General features: G+C 42.7%; 1 protein-coding gene across 6 annotated transcripts; it reads left to right on the top strand.

The window, feature by feature from the left end:
* The first annotated feature begins 84 nt into the window (after positions 1-84).
* G3BP2 (G3BP stress granule assembly factor 2) lies at positions 85-26,123 on the top strand. Of its 6 annotated transcripts, none has more exons than XR_013956791.1 (13): positions 85-265; positions 6,478-6,596; positions 10,116-10,197; positions 11,388-11,561; positions 12,431-12,521; positions 13,503-13,605; positions 14,829-15,009; positions 15,965-16,063; positions 20,012-20,114; positions 22,136-22,264; positions 22,456-22,574; positions 23,286-23,902; positions 24,705-26,123. XR_013956791.1 is itself a non-coding variant. In XM_080617431.1 (12 exons), the coding sequence occupies exons 2-12, from the start codon at positions 6,502-6,504 to the stop codon at positions 23,553-23,555; spliced, it is 1,446 nt and encodes a 481-aa protein (XP_080473557.1). In that variant the 5' UTR covers positions 85-265; positions 6,478-6,501; the 3' UTR covers positions 23,556-26,123. The 6 variants fall into 6 exon arrangements, 3 of the variants coding, with proteins under 3 accessions (XP_080473557.1, XP_080473558.1, XP_080473559.1); XR_013956792.1 differs by having other exon boundaries at positions 24,032-26,123; XR_013956793.1 differs by having other exon boundaries at positions 23,286-25,365; positions 25,608-26,123.

The raw sequence follows: 26,123 nt of genomic DNA, 5'->3' as shown, positions 1-26,123 counted from the left end.
GAGGAGAGAACCCTGAGGAGCCCCGCCCCGCCCTCTCGCTTCGGCGCAGGCGCGCGCGCGTGCACGCACGCACAGGCGCGCGCGCGCGGTACCCCCGGCCGCCCCTCCCCCGCCCGGCCGTGACACCGCCGCACCCCGCTCGCCCCGTCCTGCCGCCGCCGCGGGACGAGCTGAGGGACAGGGTCGCCGCGCCCGATACCGAGCAGGTCCTGGGGGAAACACAGGTGCACGGCCCCGCGCACCGAGGCTTTTCTCTTTCCTTTAGGTGAGCGATGTGGAATCGGGGCTAGGCCCCACCAATTGCGGGAGGAAGTGTGTGGGGGGGAGAAGGACAGTTTAACGGTCGCGGCGCTGAGGGGAGCGGCAAGCGCCGATAGGCAGCACCCCGGGGCCTGGCTTTTGCCCTTCTCTGGCTGCCCTGCCCGCCTCGGCTGGTGGCTCCCGGCCCGGCTCCCCGGCCGGAGGGGTGCGGGGAGTGTGGGGGTGACGGCTGCTTTTGTTCGCCGTCACCTTGGCGGCGCCGTGCCGCCTGTCCGCGATCGCGGTTCCGCCTCGCTCTCGGGGGGAGGCCGCGGGAGAAGCGGCCCCTTGGAAGCCTCTCCAGGCGCGGCCCCCCGAGCCCTGCGCTACTTGGCTGCAAATGCGGCGTTCTGGTCCGCGCTCGCCTCCCCCAGCTCGCCTCACGCCTGGCCTTCCAGGGGCCTCTTGAGATGTTTGCGTTGGGCATGTGCAGGATGCCTCTTCCTCTGTCTCGCCGGCACTGCAGAAGCGACCGTAGCTGCCCACCCTCGGGCTCAGCTCGCCCTCCTTTTCCCTCCCGAATCGGTACTGCGGTGGCATCACTGGCTTGGAGATCTCCAGTTCTGCAGACCTCGCCTCTCTCTGCTTCCTCTCCCCTAGTCACAACCTGAGCTTCTTCCTTTTCATAGGTAATATGGCTGAAGTTGCTGCAAGCACCTTTTATTATGCAGATCTGGATGTCTTGAGGTTCTCGTTTTCTGAGCTGAGCTCGGCGTGTTCTGAGGCTTTTGCTCCCCTTAACCTCAGAGGGCTCAAGTAGAGGTCATTGTAGCTCCACTGTGGGTGCACAGGAGCATCCCCACTATAAAGCTGTTAAATCCTGTGGTTCATTGGATGGCGCTGGATCTTGAACTTTGTGCCAAGCATCACCATTGGAAGAACCAATGCAGAAGAGTGAGATTGTAGGAGACCATTGTTTGATTCCAACCAGAATGACTTAGTCGTGTAGCTTTTGTTGTGGCCTTCCATGTTGGTTGGCAGTTTCTGAGCCCTACATGTATGTTGTAGACCTTTCAAGCTTAGTGTGCAAGTGTTCTGCTTTGCTATAGAAAGATGTGTAAAAATACCAAAGGTATTTTTGAACTGTTGAGAAATAGAGCGAGATATTTTGTTCCTTACTCTGTTCTTGAGCAGGTAGATTACTTATACACAACCTGGATGGTTAATGCCAACATGTTATTCTTTGGTCTGCGATGGGATGGAGGAGTAAGAGGAGAAAGATATCTTCTCTTGCTAGGCATTTATTTGTTACATAAAGCACTCTGCTGTTTCAGATTTTTCTGGGTTTGTTTGGGGGGGTTCCCCCCCCATTTCTGTCATGGACACTTGTAATTAGGGAGTAGTAGCAAAATGAAGATCAGTGATCAACTTACTCTGTTGGCCTGTGCAGCACAGGCTGTGTCCTGCTCTGTGTTGCGTGGCTTCCCCTGGAGTAATGTGGAGCTGCTATGCGTGCCCGAGCTCCTGAAGGTAGCGCAGCTGTCTTGTCAAAGCCCTTCCAATGGGTACGGGGCTTGTCTATTTGTATTTGGAGCAGAGAAGGTGATTTAGCTTCTGCAGATAACTTACCATGAACGAGGCATTCTGTGTTCATTGTGATTGTAAGTACCTGCCCTAGGAAAGTCTTTTCATTCTTAACAATTCCTTCTGGTTGTGGACTCTGATAGCTAGGGTGTACTAGAACAATATTGATCTACCATCTGAAATACTGTTGTAATGGCAGATGTGGGCTTTGCCTTGTGGAATGATAATCTGTATCATATGATTTTTTTTTCATTGGTGAAGAAAATATTTTCTGAGATAGCTAGCTCAAACTGAAGACACAACAGAATGAGCCAGCCATCCAGTTTACTTGTCTGATGGTTTTCCTGTTGAATAAAAATGTTGTCCTTTCTGGAACTGAGGTTTCAAATTATACATTTATTCTTACACTTAAAGATTGGTTTACATCATGGAAAAGATGCTGAGGAAACACAGTATCTTAACAGAGTGTTGAATGTGAGCATTCCTTCTTACTGTAACAGTTGTGACACTGGATGTCATCTCTTTTGAGAGTATTTGACAAATGAAGAACTGCATTGCAACTCAAGGAACATGTGAGAAGATTAATATGTCAGGCTAATAAGTATATCTGATGAGCTACTAGGAGAAAGGCACTGAGGCTGCCATTGGATGAGAGAGAGAGAGAGATGCGGTGCCTATCCCAGCATGTGTGGTGCTATTGCTGCTGTTACTGCTATTCTGGTGATGTTAGCTCTTTAGATGGCACAGCTTAACTGCCCGAAAGATGGTCCCCTGTAGTAGTCATGCCCCTAAAATAATATGGAGGGCTTTTGAGCTCCTATGAAAAACAAACAAACAACACACCCTGAAGGACAGCTTGATTTGAAATAACTGCATGCTGCTGCCTTGGGATGCAGTCAGTTCAGATTGTAGCAGATTAGGGAAAGATCTTAAAGTAGAGGTAGGTTATACAGGTTCACTGGCCCTTACTGCAGATGGAGGAAGATGTGAGTGCTCATCTTGCAGAGCATGAAAGAGGGAAGGTGGTTTCAGTACTGAGCTGGGTTGTTTGGAACTTTCAATTGCCGTTTCAGTATTTTTTCATTCCAGTCAATGCTTATTTTACTTTACCAAGGAGTACCCACAGCCTTAACAGGGCTGGAGTGTCAGTTGCCATTTGGACTTCTAGCTTTACTCAGAGTGTGGCTGCTCACACCATGTGTTGCAGTGGTGGGGTCTCAGAGCCATGCTGTGGACCCTCGTAGTAGACACAGTCTTTAGGGCATTATTTGCTTGTCTGCAGTAGAAATCGCAGTTTAAAAGTGATAATCTGATCTAGGAGAAACCCATCTGAGATTGTGAGATCTCCTCTCCCCTTCCCTTCTGTTTTCCCTCTGCTCCTGTGTTGTGGGAAGTAGCACAGTATTCCTTGTGGCTTTGCTTTGTGTGCTCACTGCATGGTGAGCATCTTTCTGATTTGCAAGAGCGTTTTGCCCAATTTTCTGTTCTGTTTGAATGGTATATTCAAATCTAATCAGCGACTGGGACACCAGTTGCAGACTTGTGGATTTAAGAACAAGCCACACTGTTGCAAATTTGTGTAAAACTATAGCTCAATATCTGTGTGCCTTCAGTCATTAACAAATTGTTCTATGGAAGAGTTATTTAAACCAAAAACAGTTGCTTACAGTTTTTTAGTAGACAAATGGTGAGATCTGCATCTCCCTCCCAAAGCTTAAAAGTTTGTCTTGTTGGGGGTTTCTTCATGTTTGGATGATACCTTCCTGAACTTGAGCTCCTGACAGAATTTGGCTCACCTTTTGGTTATTTATGAAGTAGAATTGGTGAAGCATCCAAGCAGTGTCACTGTTGCTGGTCTGTCTTGAAGCAGAATGGAGATGGCTTTGAAGTACCTCGTTTGGCATCAAAGAATTGGTGCCAGTTTGTTCTCTGGATACCAAATTTGAGCATGCATGCTGCCATTCTGTGACCTTGCCACAGATGACTAGTCACACTTGTATTTTCTGCAGGATAAGGGAAATAATAACAAGAAATCTTGCATATATTTTAGGAAAAAAAAGCTTCTCTAATGTGAGAACTGCTGCTTGAACAAGATGCATACCAGTGAACATTGCAACTACTCAGTGTGGAGCAGCCTTCAGTACTTTTTCAGAAGCAATTGCTGTGGCCCCCCTGTGTAATCTTATAGATGGCAGTTTTACCTTGGTTTTTTGGGAGGTTTTTATTGTTTGGTTGGGCTTTTTTTAATTTAGTTGAAAAAGTGACAAACACAGTTTAATAAATAATAAATAAAATACCCTTCTGTCTTTTATTCATTTGCTTGTCTTTGCATGCAAATAAAAAATAATTCCTTTCTCTCTTAACTCTCCCATTGTTTTTCTTTTCTGGAAAGATGTGACCATGGAAATAAATCAAGATTTGAACTTGCTTGTTTGAGATAACAGTTACAAATTTACTCAGTCCCATCTGTGTGCTTTATGTTACAAATTTGAGTCATGCCAATTGAAGTAATAAGAAGTATAGCACTGGTGCATGTGCATGTTTCCTTAGCGGTAGAGTCTGGTCTGTGGGGTGGGTGCCTTTAGGTCCCTTACCTCTTAATCTGGTCCAGAGGAGAAAGAAATTCCATGTTTTGTTTAGTCTTCCAGCTTGCAAGTCTATTACAAAACAGGTGGCGTGGCTGCTGGTTCTTCTTGGTTCAAGAATGCGCTGCAAACCCCATATGCCTTCGTGGTAGCACAAGAATTAGAATTACTGAATAGGGTGGGAATTGCATCTTGTCAATTAATTGTTAGGTCAGCTGGATGTAGGCAGGATTACTGGTGGATGAGCAGAGTCGCATGGATGCTCTTGTTCCCCTGTCTGTGTAGCTTACGGCCTTATCAGTGTGCATGAAGGAGTGGGGTTCTTGAACAGTGCAGTCGCACCATAGAGAAACTAGCATATTAATTTGTTGGATTGCTGATGCTTGCCACCTCAGTTTCGGTGTTTCTGGCTAGTATGTACACATATGTCTCGAGCAGTAAGTTCTAATGAAGACACTTTCCCAAAGGCTGCTCAGGCTGATCTGAGAATGTGGCTCATTTCATTCAAATGAGAAGAGCACTCAGATTCTTTTTAGCTGTTATTCCTGGACTCTTAAGCATGTACCGATGAAAATTGGAAAAATGGCTTTTATGGAGTACAATGGTGTAAATTTCACTGGTTCCTTTACCTCCAAACACCCCTCGGGCTTGCTAAGATTTGGGTCCTTGACTTTAAGGAGGTGCTATACTAACTGGGACACGTGGAGGTTTTAATCTTCCTGAAACCTGATTTCATGGCACTCATGTTGATAGCAAGGAGTACCCACATTTTTATTTTACTGCCTGTTAATGACTTGGAGACCTGAACAGTTCATTAAGCTTCTGCTACCCCTACTGAGATCTCTGAAGAGATAATGAAAGGAAATAATACTGAGACAGGTGAAGAATTGTACTGAGACATCATCCTGTAAAACACTGATTCTGTGATGTAAATCAATAGAGCTGTCACTTGAAATATGGGCAGAGGTAGATGGTGCTTATCTCTTAGAGCAGCCAACTGCTGTTTCATGTGCTTAGAGAAGAACGGGCTGTGTGTGCTTGCCTTTCTCTGATTTTCTTAAAGGTTTCTGAAAGGTTTCAGTGGCCTTTTCTGAAATAGGACAGCTTCCAATGAGGAAAAGATTTAGAGTGATACAGATCCCATGTAGTGTAATGACATGTCATAGATTATTGTTTTTTACCCAGAGGCATTTTCAGTGTTTCTTATGGCATGCCAGCAATTTGTTACCATATGTACTTTGCTTATTGCTGTAGTCACAAGAATATGTACTGGCTATGATCTGCTTTTCAATCGGTTCTTCAAAAACCAAATGTGATGAAGCTCCATCCTTGTGTTCTTACAAGTGCTTGTGGTGAAGATCGTATCACCAATTTTGTATTGTGCTTGTGGGGCAGGGGAGAAAAAAAAAATAATATCTCACCTGGAGAAACAGGTCCTTCTTTTGTTAAGTTTTCTGACTAAAATTCTCACATGCATGCCATTGCTATAGTATGGGTCATGTTGGGAAGATCCCTGAACTGGTCATCTCTAAGGAATCAAAGTTTCCCGTCCCAGTCTTCAGGAAATGTGAATCCAGCCCACACAATTACTTCAGAATATTGACGCTACTATCTTTGTTACAGATGTCACAGTAGCCTTTTGAAGCAGATGTGCTTGAGATAAGAGTGTTACTGGCTGACCCAAGTGTATTCCTGCTTGTTTTGCAGTGCTGTTGAACTTGGATTTTTAATTGTTCATCAGTTTATTGCCGAAGGCTTAAATACATGATGCTAGAGGTTTTAAACAGGCTTTTTGCTTGTTTATTTGGGTATTTTAAGTACCTGTTCTGTAAGGGACTTTGTATCCACTGTTCCTTCTTTGTCAAAGTAATGCATGAATTGACCAAGAATCCTTTTATTTACTCAAAAGAGGTTGGGGAGCGTGTTCTGAATTTGTGGAGTAGTTCTGTGTGAATTAAGGTCCTGTTCAGACTCTTTCAATTCTAATATCATCATGCTCATGCTTTTACAGGGAAGTTGTGATGTATAGGGCTGTCTCCAAACTAACGTGAATATTTTTTAATTGCAGCATTTGACACTGTGTACCAAAGAAATGGTGATGGAGAAGCCAAGTCCCCTGCTCGTAGGGCGGGAGTTCGTGAGACAGTACTACACTCTGCTAAATAAAGCTCCTGACTTCTTGCACAGGTGATACTTTCACTCACAAAGTGACTAATGTTTTTGAACAAAAGTGTACTTTGTACATGTACTGTTGGTTATAAATCAGATAAACATTAAATTCCGAGTACAGGAAGAAATGGACCAGGCTAACTTTTGGAAAACCATTCCATTTTACTGAAAACTCTTTAGACTCTACAACCAAGTCTGATCACATGGCATGGTATCAAGGTATTTCCTGTGTGGAAAAGTGAGCTGTTTCTCAGATGATAAAATGGTAATGTGGACGTATTCCAGAAATACTTTTCTAAAAAAGATGGAAAAGAAAAGGAAATGGCAGAGGAAGCACGGGCATGAGATAAGCATGCTCATTATTTCAGGGTACCATATTGTGCATTGCCTCTGAGAAGTTTTTATCCAGATTGTGATTGGAGATTTAAGTATAAATGTCATGGCCTAGACACAAGGTAGTACAGTAATACAGTAGGCGTTTTTTACCTGTGTCCACTATTTAACTGATACTCTGAATGTACTTCTTAGTTCCTTTTTTCCCCCCCTCATTTTTTTTTTTCTTCCGTCTTTTTCTGGTTTTGATTGGCTGCACACAGCTTGTCACTTAAGATTTTGCATTTCTGCATTTGGTCTTCGAGCAGCATGGATGTAATGAATAAGGACAAAACTCACTGCTTGGGTTGTCTTGTCTCAGAACTTGAGCTAAGGTTGATGGTGAAAAATTGGACTATTTGAGCATGAGGTGGCTTACTTGAGAATTCAGTCTTTGGACTAATGCCTCTTTACATCTATTGCTCTGAGGTAGGGAAAATGAATGGTATCATTTTTACTTAAATCACTGGACTGCGTGGAACCATGTTCTTTTCTGTGTTTAAATCTATTTTTAAGGTGTCTGAGAGTGTATTCCATGCTTTCCTAATCTATGTTTAGTAATCTAACAGAAGGTAAAAGCAGGATCTTGAGCAATTGCATGTTTTTTCTCTGCCCTCAAATCTTCCACAAATGAGTCAGATGAGATTAGCATGGACAGAACATGGACAAGTATGTCCATGTAGCACATCGATACCAGATACACAAACTGGCAGCTTACTCTGACCCAAGAACTGCATTCCTTAGGGACATCTCATGCTCTGGGTGTTTTGCCTTGGAGTTAGCTTCCGAGGCAGTGCTGAGGCAGGTCTGTCAGTAAGTCACCATCTTGTTGACATGCGTAACTGTCCACTGCCTGTAAAGCTCAAGCAGCTGAAATTCTTTTAAGAGACTTGGAAAGGGTTTGACTGTACCAGATTTTCAAGGCAAGAATTATGATGGGAGTAAATGATGTGCCGGAAATCCTGTTACCAGAACATCAGGGTAATTTTTGAATGATATAAAAGCCCAAGTTGGTAAGGTAAGTTTCTTGTGGAGTGTGCTGTCATTTTGCTCTGAGACCCAGAAATCGTGTGCATAAGCAAAGAGGCAAAGAAGAGTTGATAGGAGATGATTAGGCCATGCTTCACAGCTTAATACTAAAGGCAGGGGGGAAATTATGTCAGTTCTACAGTGAGATTGTCTTTTCCTTCTGTAACAGTTATTTTCAGTTGCAGTTACACTGTATATTATAGTAAATCACCCATGCCTCAAACTCAGTGTTGAAAATAGTCTTTAATTGTGCTCGTAAGAGCATTTACCTATAGTGACAGTAACTGTAAGCTTGGCAGGATTTTGGGGTGGGGGGGTGGGGTGATGGTTGATTTGATTTAAGAAGCAAAACACTGTCAGTATGTGTGTTTCCTCCCTAACTGCTTCAGTCAAAGAAGGCGAGCTAGCTGGCACAAGCAGTAGGAACATTATGGAGCTGGTGTTCCTGGCACATTTGGGATGTGGACTAGTGTTTCCAGATAGGGGTGAGAGGAGATTGGCAGAAGTGTATGTGTGAGGAAAATTGGTGTCTGAGGAGACATTTGGCCTGTTGAAGACAACTTTGGTGCTTTATAGGAGGTACTGGGTATTACTCTCACCCTTTTAAATCTCAAGCTTTACTTCAACAACTCTGAAATTCAGCAGTCCAAATTATGCTCTGTGTGTGGTGCATTGAGTGGGAATGGGGAATTGTCCACAGAAGTTGCCTTCTTGCAGGAATTCTCTTTTCATTAAAGGCTCCAAAAAACGTTACAGATGTTTTTACAGATTTCTCTTAAATACGTCTGCACAGAAGTGTCCTAGAGGTACTGATCTGGTTTGATTGAATCAGAGCTGATTCTTGAACTGCTTATGTGAAATGTCTTCCAGCCAGTTTCTGTCACTGCTGTCCCTCTTTGGGGCTGCAGCAGTAGCTATTTTTTAATAGTCAGGCTCCAATACGGGGAACATTTGCCTTTTGGTTCTTTGGCCCCACCTTGTTTGAGTTATGTACTCTGAGAGGACATCTAGTCTTCCCTCTTTCTCTTGATGTTAGTCTCTACAGCAGCTTGCTTGCTGCCTCAGCAAGATTTGCTTTTCGTGGAATTTTAACTCTGTCCCAGCCGAAACCAGGACACATGGCTTCCTGGTGCTTGATGGCGCTCTTCCTTGAAGGTTTGGACAGCAAGTGTTAAAGTTACTGGTTTATCTTACTAAAAGCTTGAGAAAGAGCACTAGCTATCCATTATTTTTGGTTTATGTATTTATTCATTTATTTCATTTATATTATTATTATAATGGCCTATTCATTATTGGTCATTATCTAAAGCTTACCCAGGGGTTATGGGTAAGCAGAGATCAGTTTGCTCTCAAGTGGGTGTTACGCAGTGTAGTTTGCATGCCTTTTGCACTTTAGGTGAATTTGGATGGCTTTACTGGCTCCTTAACTGAAAATCTATAATTACATGTAATTGGAGACTTCACATTTACTCCTTTCCTGATCTGCAGTTCCCACTCATGAGGTTCTCTGTCTACCAAAGAGTTTGAACAGTTTTTAAAAGCAAGTTAAAACTCTTGGTCACCCTGTGAAAGCAATTAATAAGTTATGCTGACTGTGAGGGAGCTTGCTTTGGTAATTAGAGACTGGAAAGAGGTTTTCCTATCTGCTTATGGACTCTTTCTGCTGACTTCTGCTTTTCCTTGCTGTTAGGAGGTGCTGTACCCTGCTCAAAAACATGGTTATGTAGTTGGTGTAACAACCTAGTATTTCTTGGACTTTTTTCTGGACCTAGCCACAGGAGTTAAAATCTGCGGTTGGTATTTTCAGGAAAGTAGAACTGGAAAGAATTTCTAGGTTTAGTAGGATAAACAAAGAAATGGCAAAAGAGGAAGTGCTAGTGTTTAAGTTTGTATCTTAGTACTGACCAAGTGAAAGGTTGAGGTTAATTTAGGAGTTTAATGCATATCTTGGGCAAACTGGAATACTGAATATTAAGCTTGTTTGTTCCTCTTTCCTTGGAGCCTTGGAAGCGGCTTGGATTCCTGTTTGTACTAAAACTCCTGATGCATTGAGCTCTATAGCTTTTGTCTAAAGTATTTTTTGGATCTTGGTTCTATTTTTTCACTGCTATGACCTTTGCATCTCTTCTTTTGCAGGTTTTATGGCAGGAATTCTTCTTATGTCCATGGAGGACTGGATGCCAGTGGGAAACCGCAAGAAGCAGTATATGGTCAAGCTGTGCGTATCAAAATCAGTCCTGTACTCCTCATCCATGTTCAGAACTTGTATAAATCAGTCTTATTCTTTACCAATTACTTTGACTTTCTTATCTGGTGAATACCGTATTGTGACACTGCCCCCTATGCAGAGGCAGATAGGAATTTGTTGGCTTGAATAATTTTTTTTTTTCTGTTTGATTGTTGCTGCTTTTCCTGTGGGTTGTGTTTGATTCATCAGCTTTGCATTTGGACTGCAGAAAGTATCTTTAGGATAGGAAGCAAAATCAAGAGGACCTGTTAGACTTGTCCTATTGATGCATCTTATTTCAGTTAGACTTGGGAAGGGGACTTTGTGAGTTAAATGGAATTCTATATGTTACCATATTCTTCCTTAAGTGGAGTTTTCTTACAGTAGAAGGTAAGTTTTGAAGAAATAAAGAAATAAGTAAGGAAACACAAGTTTTCACTTTGGTTGTACCTCTTTATCAGAATAATGCTGTCACCTAAAGGCACCTGCTCAAATGGTAGCCACATCTTTGAGCAATGTGGCTCTTAGCTCAGAGCATGTTTGGTTTCCTCTCCTTTCATCGGCAGAGCCTGATTTGGCACCACAAAAATCTTGGTGGCGCGGATGTTACCCCCTCCTGTGACATTTGGGAGCTTTGTGGATGTGTAGAGGATTGGGTTTTTTTTGTTTGGAGGGTAGTGTGGGAGTTTTTTTAACCACAGTGTAAATGCTGTCCTCTCACAGGCCCTTTAAAAAGATGAAAGTCTTAAAATAGGTCACATGTTCTAACATGGCTGGAAAAATGGGATAGCAAGTTGTACACTATTGTGAAGTGCTTGAATCATAGAATCATAGAATGATTTGCATTGGAAAGGACCTTAAGATCATCTAGTTCCAACCTCCTGCCATGGGCAGGGATGCCTCACACTAGACCATGTCACCCAAGGCTCTGTCCAACCTAGCCTTGAACACTGCCAGGGATGGAGCATTCACTACTTCTTTGGGCAATCTGTGCCAGTGCCTCAACTTCAGACTAAAAGTTAACTGAGCTCAGGTAAACTGTTCTCAGGAACCAAGACAGTTCTTGGTTCCTATACTTCCCGGTGGGGTGCTTTTTTATGTTAGTTCAGACTTGGGTATTGAAAAGGTCTAAAGCTCTGTACAAAACCAAGTGTGGCTAAACTGTAGCTCTTTATTTCTAGGAGATCCACAAGAAGGTGATGTCATTACAGTTCAGCGAATGCCACACCAAGATCCGTCATGTGGATGCTCATGCTACTCTGAGTGATGGAGTGGTTGTGCAAGTCATGGGAGAGCTGTCGAACAATGGGCAGCCCATGAGGAAGTTCATGCAGACTTTTGTGCTTGCTCCAGAAGTAAGTATTCGTAAGATTATGTTTTCTTTCAAGTAGTGATGATGGAAACCTGACGTGTAGTTTGAGTTTGTCATAGTGGGGCAAAAAAAATCTGACTCTGAGAGGTTGGCCTGGAGGCTATCATTAAATGTGTCCCAGTGCAGAGAAACAAGTTTGTTGGATCCATCCTGAGCTTTTTTATTTTCTTAGACTTGAAGTATCGGAGCAGTAATACAAAGCAAATTGGAACTTGCATTTGGGAGCTGCTTTGGCACAGATCAATAAAATGTTCTGTTCATCTCTGCAGATCAAGTCTCTAAGTGTAGTTCTGTACTTTGTTCAAGTCTGTTGGCAAATGTGAGTGTGGGTTGATGCTGCACAAGCTACTGCTGGGATTGATCTCTTAGTGAGAGCAGAGTAAGGGTAAAGGGCGTTCTGTGTTCTTTCTACTCTTTTCCTGCATTGCCTCGCAAACTGTGGTGTGGTTGGTGATTAATATTTCAGTCTTGTTCAATTTCTTTGTTGTTACCCTGTGCAGTGCTGTAAGTGTACAGTCACCCCCTGAAGATTCGTTCTGTTTTTGTAATAGGAAAAACGCAAATTTCTTAATGACACTGAGGGACTTTAGGTTTATTTAGAATCTGTGATTACTGTGACTTAGCAAAATTGGGAGGTTCTTGCTGTTTGAAACTTCCTCTTTCGATTGGGCAGAAATTACTGTTCAATTGTAGAGAAGCGGTACTCTTTGGAAAATAGCTTTAGTGAAATAGTCCTATGTCAGATCGTTGGTGTGTACCACACAGAACTTCTCTCTCTAACCCATCTTTGTTGTTGATGGCCAATATACTGTATATGCAAAAAAAAAAAAAAAGCATGTTGCTCTTTTACAGGGCTCTGTTCCAAACAAGTTCTATGTCCATAATGATATCTTCAGATATGAAGATGAAGTATTTGGGGATTCAGAAGGAGAACTTGACGAAGGTGAGAACTGTATGTGCAGCTCATTCTTGTTCTTCTAGCAGAGCTTTCAGAAGTGTCTAGAGGTGGAAAGATGTGAGCTGTGTGCCTTTTTGATGTATGGGAATAATTTGGGAGGTGGAGTATAGGTTGTGATGCTGAAACTACTCGCTGGTCCAAACGTTCTGTGAAAGGAAGGTTGTGCTTATTCCTTGTACCTTATTCCTTGAAGGGCTGAACTGGCTCAGGGTGGGTGGTGCTTGGCAAAAAATGGAAATAATGAGCAATATTACTTCTGCTGCCACTGGTTTTGTCAGGTAGACTTGATTTCTTGGATCAGTTTAATTTTTAGATTAAGTAATTTGAAGAAGAAGTTAAATTGGCTTTTCAAATATGACATGTAGTTCACTTTCATATCATCATCACATTCAGTAATTAATTTCTTCTTGGGGGCTGAACTTGACCTGGGTGTCTTTTCCCCTCTGTTGATTGGGACAAAGCAAATCTAAGTACGTATGTACATGTGTTCACTGGATAATTTCTAGGTTTTTTCATGAGACAAAGCAAATTTGACTATGTATGTATATGTGTTCACTGGATAATTTCTGGGTTTTTTTCATCATGGTTCTGTGGAACAGAGCATCTAGGCACCTGTATTTGAAGTTAATCTTCTCAGTCTGATGTACTGAGATTTTTATGAGCTAATAGTGCAATCTTTCCTGTTTACTGCTACCATATGAGAAGTATCTGATCCATGAGCATTCCTCCCAGACCTTCCTGTCAGCACAGCAGTACGTCTCTAGTTTCTCTTTTTTTGGAAAATAGTAAGAAACAAAGCCTGTTGAATGAGTGGAAGTGTCTTTTAGCTTTCCTTGCAGCTAATTTTGCCTTATTTTTGTTGGTGAAGCTTTATTTTGATCCCTACTACTTTAATATGCTTTTATTTTTAGTGCGGTTTGTATGCACTTGCTGACATTTTTAAAGAAGTGTTTTTTTTTGTGACAGAGTCTGAGGAAGAGGTGGAAGAGGAGCAGGAGGAAAGACAACCATCACCTGAACCTGTGCAAGAGAACACGAGCAGTACTTACTATGAAAACCATGCTGTAACGTAAGTCCATTTTATTGTATGAAGTTGCTTTTTTTAATGAAAACAGCAGGATTGCTTTGGGTTTGGATTCTGGATGTGATTTAATAGGTAGTTTAGGAAACTACTACACTTGATACTGGTCTGTGTTATATTATTTTGAAACATTGCTTCTTGAATGGAGAGAGGAAGTGAGGGATGCTGTTATGCTTGTTATTTTCACTTCTAGTTTCAAATGTGAGGTGAAAAGGTGGCAACCCTTAATGAAGTCTTTGTTAATTTGTTACATAAATTTGTATCAGTGAGGTTATACAGTGTAATTTGTATGAACAGATGGGTTAACAAAAGAGTGGTTAATTATGCCTTCTCAAATTTGGGTACCACTTGGAACTGAGAGGAAGGTCTACTTTTTGAGAAATAAAAATATATTTACTACATAACTAGATGATGTCTGTTAAGTGCATCGCTGACAACCCTACGTGCTGTTCACGCAATGCTTCTGATGAGAAATCTTATGGATGAGGGGTGTCTGCAGGAATTCTGTCAGCGACTTGTTCAAGATAATGCAGGAAGTTTTAGATACCTTAAAGCATAAAGTCAAGTCTTGTTTTTGGGTTACTGTGACAATCAGAATGAAATTGTAAAGGCAACATTCATTAGATAGTCACCTGTGGCTGGAGCTACATAGGCAGAAGTGTCTGAAATTTTGTAAGCTTTTGGGGTGCCTGAAGAGAGGACTGAAGAACTTCAGTTCCCTTACATTTCACTCAGAGTAGAGAAATAGCTGTGTGTGAGTTTCAGTAAACAAGACTCGCAACTCCTTTGGCAAGGAACTTGTGTGGCAGTTTTGTAAAAACCTGCGTGTTTCGTTCAAAAATTGACTTCATTTATGCATGTAGCTTAATCTTCCATTGGTGTCTTACTGTGCTCCCATTCCTTTAGGAGCATTCCTTTATTCCTATTCCTTTTCTGTTGCTTATGGGTTTTACATGTCTTGTGTGATTTTCAGATTCTCTGCAGAGAATTGTAAACCATGTCTTTGCTTCATCAGGAGTAAAAACTGGCTTTGTATGCAACTGCATGAGTACAGCTTAACTTCTCATAGTATTGTACATGTAGGTACATATGATAGCAACTGGAAATGGAATGATCTTTCTGATACCAGCCATTACCGTAGCATAGCTTATAAAAGGTCATAAAGTACAAAGCAAGTGATAAGCTGCATAACATGCCCTTAATTATTGTAGCAATGGGATAGAGGAGGCGCTAGAAGAATCCTCTCATGAACCTGAGCCAGAATTGGAATCTGAAACGAAAACTGAGGAGCTGAAAGCTGAAGTAGAAGAAAAGACCCTTGAGGAGCTAGAAGAGAAGTCTCCATCTCCACCTCCCGTAGAACCTGTTTCACTCCCACAAGAGCCACCAAAGGTTAGTTCAAAGTTGTATCTGTGCTTCTAGGTGCAGATGGTAAACCAAAAGATTTGGATTTGACCTTAGCCTTTCTGAGTGTCCAAACCACTGCCTTGTTCAGTGTTATGCTGTATGAACAGCTAGACTTGAACCTTGAACTTGTAAAGATGCCAGGTTTCACCAAAAAAGGAAATAATGGTTTTGAGTTCTGCTCAAGTCACCTATTGTAAATTTAATGCTCTGCTTGCAAAGTGTGTGTTGTGGTTTATACATGTGTAAACCTTTTTAAATGTGGAGTTAATATGCACTAGTAAAACACCTCAAGCTACCATCAAGAAAAGTCGCTTACAATGGGAACCACTGCTCTTCCTTGAAAAAAAAAACGTAATGCATTGACACTTGCCAAACTGCTGGCAGTATGGTGCACAATCAGTATGGAGGCATCGACTGTCTCCTTCAGATACGATGCCTAATCTTAAAAACCACTGTGTGCGTCACCTGATACGGTGACACCTACCGTTGTTTGAAAGAGATGGGAGGAACCAGTGAAAGCTGGACAGAGGGCCCTTTGTAGCTCCCATGTTTATTTTTTTCCCAATCCTTTTTCTCTTTTCTGTTTTTACTTTTAAGTTCTGGTATCCACTTTCTTTCTCTGTGCAGAAGACACTGAACACTGCAGGGGTTTCAGTCCTAGGTTTGGTTATATCATGGAAAGCAGTGATCTAGGGATGCTGAGGGAACTGGGCTCTCTCACGTATCAATAGTGGGCATGGTACACACTTGCTCCACGCCGCTGGAGTCCACAGACAACTAGAACTGCAAATCCATCTCTGTTCTTTGTTGTAATGCTTGCACAAAAATTATTTAACAGTCAGATATGAACCGAAAGTGTGATTTCAGCAGATGAGTTTCCCTGTAGGAATGTCAGTGGTTTGCCATGATTAGTAGCCTAGGTTTGTTGCATTTCCTGCAGGCTTTCTCTTGGGCTTCAGTGACCAGTAAAAACCTGCCTCCTAGTGGTACTGTTTCTTCCTCTGGAATTCCACCCCATGTTAAAGCACCAGTCTCACAGGTAACCCATCTGTGAACACCTTGGATTGTCTCATTACTTCTGCAGACTGCTTCAGTTGTGTAAATTAACAGATCAATTTGTTTGACTTAAATTGCACAAATTAATTGTGTCTTTAATGTTAATGCACTCACCTTCTTGTCGCAAGCAAAGGCACATACACATAACAGGTGTAACTTTGGGTGATGGTGACCTTAAAATCTGTTCATATGGAGCCAGGAAATTGCTACTGACATTTTTGTGACCTGTCTTAATGGGATATGGTTTGGTTTACAAGGGGAAAACAAAACTAAACAAAAAACTCGCCACAAAATGGCTGTTTTCTAATATGTGCTTGAAAGGGGTATTTCATTGGCTGAGGTGCCCCTGCATTAAAAGTGATAGCATCGTTTCTGATAAGGTGCAAGATTGCCTTGTAAGGCTAATGTCTATGGAAATATGCTGGATTTCATTATCCATCCATAATTAACTTGTCACAGAACCCTGTACCAACTTATGACTGTGTGAGGAATGGAAGGATTCACATTTCCTTGCCAGGGCAATGCCATCTTCCCATTCCTAGGTTGACTGGGTGAGAAGGGGAAAGAGGAAGGAAAGTTTTGACTGGGTTATAGCTCATGTCCTGCATATGCCAAGCCGGTATGAGACAGTCTGAGACTCTCAAGTCAGCTTTCTCCCTCTATATAAACCCCCTGAAAATGTGTGCTTTAACCTCTTCTATTGAGGCTGTGTACCAAAGTACTCTATGTTGTAGTAGCTCATGTCCAACCTTTTTAAAGGACTGCAATTTTCAGTAGAGCAGCTGGATTATTGCAGCTATTGATATTGCACTGGTTTCTTCTCAACTTATTTACTGACAGAGAGGAACCTGTCTAGGATTTCCCTTCAGCCAAACGCATGTTGAAAAATAAAACAACACAGAAAAACAACACCTTGTATGGTGTTGCTTCTGGTCTGAGGGGCTGTCATGGGAATGAGATAATGGCTGTATAATGAGTTGGGAAGCCTGTCTGTCTTCAGCAGCTTCACCAAGGCTTTGAGCATTTTAGGTGGTATTTGAGCCATTAAAAAATGTGTTTTTTCTAGATCAGAGTAGATTTTCCTTATGCAAACCCCAGATTAGTTTTGACTTATTTGCTGTAGGGATGGTGGATTTTTGTAATATGATTGCAAAAGTAATTTCATATTGTCTGTATGAGAGAGCAGAATATAGCTTTTAAATTTCCCTTTAACCTCTTTTGCATTGCCTCTGCAGCTAGTGATGCTTTCTGCCTTTTAGATTACTTGTGTTGTGACTTTATGAATTAAGAAATTGTGTGGTGATGTTAATGAACAATACTGAAATGGCACGAATTTCAACTCGCAGCTCTTCTGGAGACAGAATCAGTTAGTTCTTGGTTCCTTTTCTTGCATGCTTTTCAAACATAGTACATAGAAAGCAGGCAGAAAAGGCGCCTGAACAATTTCTGCCAGGAGTTAGAGATCAGTAGCAGCTTTTTCCTGTTGTCTTGAATCCCTTAATGCCAGATACTCTGCAAGTAAACGAAAACAGTAGATTGCACTGATGGGTGAGTGGCTCCTTTGGAATGCTGTTCTAGCATCATCTACTGATGCTGCAGCTGTAACTAGTGATGTAGCTGTTAACTGTCCTTCTCTGCATCACTCCAGCTTTCCCCCCATCTTTTAGCAAATTGAAAATATAGCTTCTGTAGTATTAACTCAGAACCCCTCCAAGGACTGCACACATACTGTTTTGGATATAAACCAGGTCAGTTCCTGTTGATGGACAGCTGTGGAGTTAAACAGGTTAGCATTTCTTGCTATTTTTCTTCTTGTGGGTGATGAGAAGTCACCCTGCCTACACTGATAAATCAGGCCTTCTCTTTATAGCGTCTTCAGATCTTCTGACCTGCCATTTGCATGAACACGTCAGCTGTCTAAGGGTGCCATAGGGACAGAGGTAGGCAGCTCCGACTCTGGTCTGCTCTCTCAGAATTGGTGCATTCAGGAAAAAAAATGAGCTATTTATAGCATTGTCTTGCCACCTTAGATCTGCTTGGACACTGCATAGACTCTTCCATACCATGTAGTGCTTTTGTGGAAGTGATTGATGAGTGTCTTTAATAAGTTGTGCGATCCACATTTACCTCAGGAACAGTGTGCGGGCTATCTGAGGTATGCATCTGACCTAGCTACTGGAATTATGGCGAGACGATGTGGGGTTTTCTCTTGTTTTCATGTGAAGTGTGGTTTCTTGGTGTTTGCTTGGCTAGTTGTTTCTTGGCATGTGTTTTGATTGTGACAGGCATCTCTAGAGAAGATTTTAAGCCTTGTGAGATTTCAAAAGTGGAATTGTACCAGCCCTTGAAGGCACCTCTTCTCTTTCTTTTTCTGTCCCATCCTCTGTTTCGGGAGGGTATTCAGTTCCAAAGTTGGTGAGTAAAGGCTGACTTGTGGCTGGTTTTGCTGCCATTGCCAGTAGCATTGCAGTAGCAGAAAAAGGTCCTTTTCCCTCCCCATGTGAGCTCCTGAAGAGGAGAGACAATGTCACCTTTTGTTTAAGTGTTTCCAAAGCCCTGTTATGCTGATGTTTGTGGCATACTGGGCTCCTTTAGTGTCTATTGAAATCCTTATTCTGTGCCTCTCAGTCCACTTTGTGTGCTGTCTGTGAAATGAGAGTTGCAATTAGAGAAAAGATCTGTGAGTAAAAGATGGCAGGGGAGCTCCAGTGATCTGTGATGAAGCACAGTGAAAAGAGATTTAACAGCAAGACTGATTTTTCGACCTTACTCTTGGAGTTGAAAAAATGATCCTAGAAATGGTGGAAGGAGAAGCTGAGTAGAGCATGAGTGATAGAAGGGCTGAAACATTTATTGCATGCATAATACCTGCGTGTTTCATGTAAAATACAGTCTTTTTACCCCTGTGAGGTACTCTGGCTGGAACCATCAGTTGTCTTGTGTTCTTAAACAAAAATAAGGGAGATGTTTAACATCAGCTACTTCTCCACAGCAGTCTGGGCCTATAGGCATTATCCTTGTGTTTAATCTTCCTTGGAGGCTAGTGTTCTTCTTTGTGCTCCTAAGGATCATTTTATTTTTCTAAGATAAGAACCCAGCACAGCAGCAGCTGCTGTGGAATGGAATTCAAAAAATGTTGGAAGTTGCTTTAGTAACCAATGGGCTACACTGTTCTGTCCCTTTTTCTCAAATTATCTTTAAAAGCATTCTTTTGCTTACAGAAAATGGAATAGGTGTTCTAGTTCCTGAGAACATGAAAGGTGTACTTTGAGTATCATGTCCTTGACATCAGGAAAGTTGAGGAATATCATCAGCAGGTAGCCTGAAGAAATTGCTGTTTCAGATGGCTTTATTGTATCAGAAATACTTACTGTGCTCTGAGGGCTTTTGGTTTGTTCTCTTTCTTTTTTGGTATTTTCCTTACAGTTGTTCTGCACTCGAGGAAAAGAATCCCCCAGGGACTCAGACTCAGTCAAAATGTCATTTGCCCATCTCTTTGTGTTCATATCAGACTACCTTCTAATCTATGAAGTTTGAGCTTGGCATGAGGAATTTTATTTCATCTATGTGGGGTTTTTAGTCACGCTGAGGAATTCCTGAATAACAAAGTCTTGCAGTCTCAGTGCCTGGTCAAACATGAACAATTCACCTTAGCCATGTTCTGGGCAGCCACTCTGATGAAGAGATGTTTGTTTTGCACCTTTTAGCAGCGATAACTCAACATTGCAGTCCTGGATTGGTACAGAGGAATTTATAGAGGTGGAAAAAAATGTATTCCCAAACACATTGACATAGGTGTATATCTTCTGGAGTTAATTTTGTGCATGCCACTTATGTGTCTTGTATTGGGGGGGAGGGAGCTTGTTTTGGTGAGTTTTGGAGGTTTTTGTTGGGCTGGTGTTTAATAATGCCTGGTTTTCTCCTGTTTTAGCCAAGAGTTGAAACTAAACCTGAAGCTCAGTCTCAGCCTCCTCGTGCCCGTGAACAGCGTCCCAGGGAAAGACCCGGTTTTCCACCCCGAGGACCTCGACCAGGTAATGTAGACCAGTTTCTGTGTCTGCTGGGGACTAGTTAGTTACAAGGAGAGGTACCTCCTTGATGCATCTTGTATATACCTGTGTCATATTTGGCTGATAATGAACTGTCTGTTCCTTCTGCCTTCAACTAGAAATGGGGCAGTATGATCTGGAGTCCCAGCTGGTGATGAGCTGTTGCAGAGATCAGGCATAGTTTCCAATCTTCTGCTTTGTTTTCCATTAGTCAGGACATTCGCTTCTCTGCTTAAGCATTTTTCATGCAGCTTGGTGTAGTTCTGAAAAGCTGGTGTGGAAATGTGATGGTTTTTTCCATGTCCTCTAGTTTTGCTGAACCTTGCAAGTGAGAACTCTTAAACATCTCCTGTTGTTCTTTGTTTTGGAAGCAAATCTTCCCACTGTGTCAGCCTCAGTCAGTTAGTAATTTTATACGTATTTTTCCATCTTTTTTTAATTGTCTAAAATGCCATTCTCAGCTTGGCTGCCTTGTGTTTGCCTTAGTTTGTAAGCAGCCAACTCTCTGCATTTTCTTACTCATACAGAGTATCCGAATCTGTAGGAGGTTCTGGCTAGAAAACATGCAGGTTCCTTGACATTCATCAGCAGTGGTGTTGAGAGTTGGAAGCCTTCCGAGTTATGTTTATCAGTCCAGCCTGATCGCTTGGCAAACTCTAGGCAAGAGCTGTCCAGCCAAAGGCCCAGAGTTGCAGGGCATTGATGAGTTCATAGTCTTCTCTAAGTATGAAAATCCATCCCAAGTTCTAAGGGAAGGGATGGCATCTGCAATTACCCTCTCTCTGCTCTGCCAGCTTGAAGTGGTTAAGTCTCAGTGACTGTAAGCGTCTCTTCCAGCTCTAGCTAAAACTGATTCTAGTGAAGGTGTTCAGTAAGTGCGTACCAAACTGTGGTACAGATTGGGCTTACAAGTGCTTTTGGCTTGAGTCAGTGCCAAGTGTATCTTCACTCAGGGACAGCGCTGAAACTGAAAGGATTAAAGGCACCAAGAAAGAACGGTGGCATCTGTTACAGATCAATGTTTCATGTTTTTTTAACATGTCGTCTGCAGCAGGGAGCAAAAGCTGCGACTTCAGACTAAATCAAGTTACAATCCTGCATTTCTACTCTTGGATGTGATACAAGTGATACAAGTCATACAGAAAATGTGTCGCAGAGCCTGAGTCTTTCAATTCTGGTCTGGGGAGTAGCAGTAGCAGAGGAGAAAAAGCTGAAATCTCAGGAGACCAAGTGGTAGAACTTCAGTCCTACGACCTTGTTTTCAAATGCAGTCAGGAAGCTGTTTTATCTGCTGAAAGAAACCTTTCACAGAAGCTAGTAAGCTTGATGTAAATGGGCCTGTAGGGGAAACTGAGGAGAGAAAGGGGTATATACCTATGTTGTACCGCTACAGGTGCAAAAGGAGTAATAGTATTCTGCTCTCACACTGCAAGGCAGGTCATAATTTAGTAGGGAGATACTGGGAAAGATTTTTATCTTGCATGTTGGAAAGAAGACTCATACTTCAGTTGAGCTGGAGAGAACATGAGGGACTCTCACTTGTGTTTGCGACAACATGGTGGAAGATGAAAGCCGGAAGAGGTGACTGACAAACACTGTTTTTAACATGCGTAACAAAGTAAGGAAACTTACTGTGCTGAGGAATTGATGAAGAGGTGACTTAAATCCAGATCTTTTACAAAGTACATTCCAATAGGTAGTGAGCTCCTCTACAGTGTAACAATTTAAGGTGTAACAAGAACCTCTTACACAAACTTGCCCAGTGTACCCGATGTTTTAGTTAACATGAATTTTACTGAACCTAACCAGGGAAACCAGATGAAAGGAAACAAATACCTTGTGGTATTATTACAGACTGTGTAAAGAGGAGGATAAGCTCAAGAGCTGAAGGTACAGAATTGTTTGAGCGAATGTGCTTGGTGCTGTTCATAGATGTGCGGAGATTCAGACAAGCACATCTTACAACCCTGGTGGCTCTACCACCTTCTTCTTCCTGTTGACTTTAGGGAGAGGGGACATGGAACAGAACGAGTCGGATAATCGTCGGATCATTCGCTATCCAGACAGCCACCAGCTCTTTGTTGGGAATTTGCCACATGATATCGATGAGAGTGAACTGAAGGAATTCTTCATGAGTAAGTAGCAATTTCAACTGCAGAGACTAAGCAGAAAAACTGTGTTGAGAAGTTACGTAATGTTCACTTAGGGACAGCCGGGGAACTTCTACATGCTGTGACACTGCAAGTGTTGTCTAGAACAAATGGAGGGGTGGTACAGCTGGCACTGTGGGTTTTGATATTGCGCCTTTTCGCTTGTGTCTTCCCAGGCTTTGGAAATGTGGTAGAACTTCGCATCAATACTAAAGGAGTGGGAGGAAAACTGCCCAATTTTGGTTTTGTGGTATTTGACGATTCTGAGCCGGTCCAGCGAATTTTAGTTGCAAAAGTAAGTATTGGCATTGAGTAGTCTCCAAAGGATGGACTGAGTGTCCTGAACCCCAAATGGTGTGGGCTGTCCAGTTTGCCTTGCTGTTTGTGGCATTCAGACAGTTGTAAGACAAACACAGTTTTGGCATAGTCATTCTGTCAGGAGCAATCTGGAGCTTACACTAGCGTTCCTCAAACCGCATCAGCCCTCGCATAGAGACACCACGTGGAGCTCAACACTTAGAGATCCTTTTAAGCTGAAAGTTGAGTATGTAACCTTTTGAAGGGCAGCCCATGGATCTCTGAATTCTGCATCCTGGGACTGAGGAAGAGGAGCAGGGTGATTTGTGGTTGTGACTTGAGGAACTGGAGAGGAGAAAGCAGCGGTGTGCATTTCTAGAATGTGGAACCAAGGCTTGGTTGAACAATTCTTCAGGAGCTTTAGCCCTGAGGTGAATAGGCTAAAGTGGGCGGTGAAGAGGCTAAAGATGTCCCTGCCCTTACTGGAGGAAGACAGTTAATTCTTTGCATGTCAAATGAATTTAGAAATGCCGTTCCCTTTACTGTTGACCACTGGGGCTAAGGTTGTGCGTTTCAGGGAACAAATTGGTGTCTTTTGCATGTAAATGAAGGTAGGCTGAGAACACATTGTTTTCATATGCCTTGTGTAAGCAGCCTCTGTGGAATGGGGACTAACTAATGGTGTGCCTTGACCACTTTTCCCTATAAGCCTATTATGTTCCGGGGTGAGGTGCGCTTGAACGTAGAAGAGAAAAAAACAAGAGCTGCTCGTGAGCGAGAGACCCGAGGAGGCGACGACCGTAGGGATATTCGGCGCAATGATAGAGGTCCTGGGGGTCCCCGTGGAATAGTGGGTGGTGGCATGATGCGAGACCGTGATGGAAGAGGACCCCCTCCAAGAGGCGGCATGGCACAGAAGCTGGGCTCTGGACGAGGCACCGGGCAGATGGAAGGCCGCTTCACTGGACAGCGTCGCTGAGCCCTCCACTGCGGGCAGTCTGTCTTGGAAGTGGTACATTGTCCATCGTGTTTGCATTCTTGTTAATTTTTTTTTTGGCTTTGGAATGTGACACAGCCCATCTGGTCATTTCTTTGATGTGAAAGCATCCTTTGGTTTCCAGTTTAAATTGAGGTGGACGTTCTTTCCCCAGTTTCACAACAGGAGTCATGCTGTTAATTTATAAATGTAGACTTGGAGAATTGAGGACTGGAAAAAAGAAAAAAAAAAAAAAGACCGGTTAACTCTCTGCAACAAAAGTGAACTAAAGGACATGCCCACTAGAATCCAGGTCCTTTCAGTCCAAAACCCTCTGCTGCACATTTTGTGTAAGTGTTCCTGTTTCTGCCTATTACTGTTGGAAACACAGGTAGTGCAATCTGTCCAATTGGAGAAGCTTGCCTTTTTTCTTTTTTCTTTTTTCTTTTTTCTTTTCTTTTTTTTTTTGTCTTTCTTAGAACACTTGGCTCCAAACAAACTTGTGTTTACACACTCATCCAAATGCACTAATGGGTACTCTGGACTCATTTATACTGACAGCTGCAGGAGGCATCGGAGGGAAAGACCTTCATCCTCTTCCTCAGACAGAATAGCTTTGGGAAACGATGCGGGCATCTGATCTGTTTGCTGTGACCAACATATGTACACACACAAACCTTAATAAGACTATGAGTTAATTCCAGAAGGAATCCATTTAGCTGTAAACTAAGCAGAACCCTGAGTTTCAAAGTCATAGCCCTGAGTACACAGCAGGTTTGATAGCTCATGTCCGATTTTATTACCTGCCCCTCTTCAGTACCGGGATGGCTGCTCAACACACTCCTTCCCCTCGCCCCTTCGATAAGCATTGTACAGTGAAATTTGTCTTGACTGTATTTGAGTTCTCTGGTAATGTAATAAGCATGATGGTGCCTTCTCTGAATACATCATTCCAGTCTTGCTGGTGATTTTGTACAGTATAGTGTATGAATTACTGTGCTGCAAAGCCGATCGGCTGCAAAGCATTTAAAGGAAATTGTGGAAAAATTGTATTAAAAGAAACCCAATTGCAGTATCTTTCAATCAGTAAACGTTGATGAAATGATCGTCCACCTTGCTTGTCACTTCACAAGTTCGCCTGTTTTTTTGCAGAGGGGGGGAAGGGAGGAAGAAGGCATCGAGCAGTGTCCAGGTTGCCTCTTCTCTTTGAACAGTTGCAGAAAATGGAGCTGACATCTCCCTTGGACACACATTTCAGAAGTCAGTCAGGAATGGTGGATGCTTTTGGCCAACTCAGAATGGGTAGAACTGAGCATCTTTGGTGAGGGTGAGCTTATCAAATGAGGATACTGCAATTTCCCAAGAACCAAACAGCAGCTCTTAAGTATTCGCATTTTCCAGTTGCACTTTCTTAAAAACTCTTTAACTCGTTTTGCACATAACTCTCAGCTGAAGTTGGCATTCATGTGACTCTGGACCGAAGGCTTGGAAGGAGACACCCTCTCGTGCAGCTGACTGGTGGGTTTCCAGTGGCAGAGGTCCGCTTCCAGATGACATTGTGGAGCGCGTTCCGAGGCGGGGGGTGCAAAAGCATAAAGCTGCTGCTGCTGGGCATGGAAGACCTCCCTCCCATCAGCCAACTGCCATGTTAAGCAGGAACGCAGGGCAGCACAGCAGCCTGGTTCTGTATTATGCAGTCAGCTGCTGGTTTCACGTAAGTTGGAAGCTGTTGCACCTATTTCTCTGAGGCGTTAAGACCAAGTGAAGCAGCATCTGTGTTATCTCCCAGACACGAGGTCTTCTGTGTCCAGTGGTAAGTCTTGCACTATTTTCATACACTTTTTTCCCCTGGGCACATTTCTACCACTTTCCATGTCCGTATTCCAGTTTTCTGTTGAAGGTCTCACATTTTCAGCTGTTACCTGGAGGTCTGTGGTACTCGAACCACTCGCCACCCACCACCCTATAGGTTTGAAGCCTTGGGACAAACTGCTGCACTGTCAGCAGTTTGCTACCAGTGTCTTTTATGTAGCCTTTCTTTTTCCCCTTTTGCAGTGCTGTGGTGCTTTGTTTTGCTGCCACCTCATTCATTTGGATGGCAATTGGGAATAATCTCGACAACAAAAACTGGAGTATTAAAAAGAGCTACTGAGCCATCCTACTTTCTGGCTTGCTCCTTGAGTAAATGACATGGGCAAGTGTTGGAACTTGTCGTCCAGAGAAGTTTACACAGTGAGAGCTCACCTGCTGTACTGCGGACTCTTGGTGTTCTCGACCCTCTCGGTAGTCAGTGTACCTCTTAGAGCAAAGGAAGGGACTCACTGAGCTTTACTGTTAGTTGCTGATTTGTGGATGGTGGGAGTATTTTGTCATTACGGTTCTATTTCAACCAACCCAGCTGACCATCTTGGCTTTACTAGGCATACAAGACAGTGGATTACCATCTTCATTGCTGTAACGTGTCAAGCAGTATATGCTAGTAGATTCTAGTTTAATTGTTGCAGGTGGAAAGTATTTTTACTTTTAAGTTTACATTCTGAATGTGTTTTGACTAAACATACCAATAAACTA

This window comes from Psittacula echo (genome assembly GCF_963264785.1).
Source record: "Psittacula echo genome assembly, chromosome: 1".
Taxonomy (NCBI): domain Eukaryota; kingdom Metazoa; phylum Chordata; class Aves; order Psittaciformes; family Psittacidae; genus Psittacula; species Psittacula echo.
Note: the sequence above shows the minus strand (reverse complement) of the source record. Positions and strands in the feature narration are given on the sequence as shown.

Coding starts and splice junctions, on each gene's coding strand:
- G3BP2 (XM_080617431.1), top strand. CDS start 6,502: ATGGTGATGGAGAAGCCAAGTCCCCTGCTCGTAGGGCGGGAGTTCGTG. Junction 12,522..13,502: donor AGAAGGAGAACTTGACGAAG/GTGAGAACTGTA, acceptor TTTTTGTGACAG/AGTCTGAGGAAGAGGTGGAA. Junction 22,265..22,455: donor ACTGAAGGAATTCTTCATGA/GTAAGTAGCAAT, acceptor GTGTCTTCCCAG/GCTTTGGAAATGTGGTAGAA.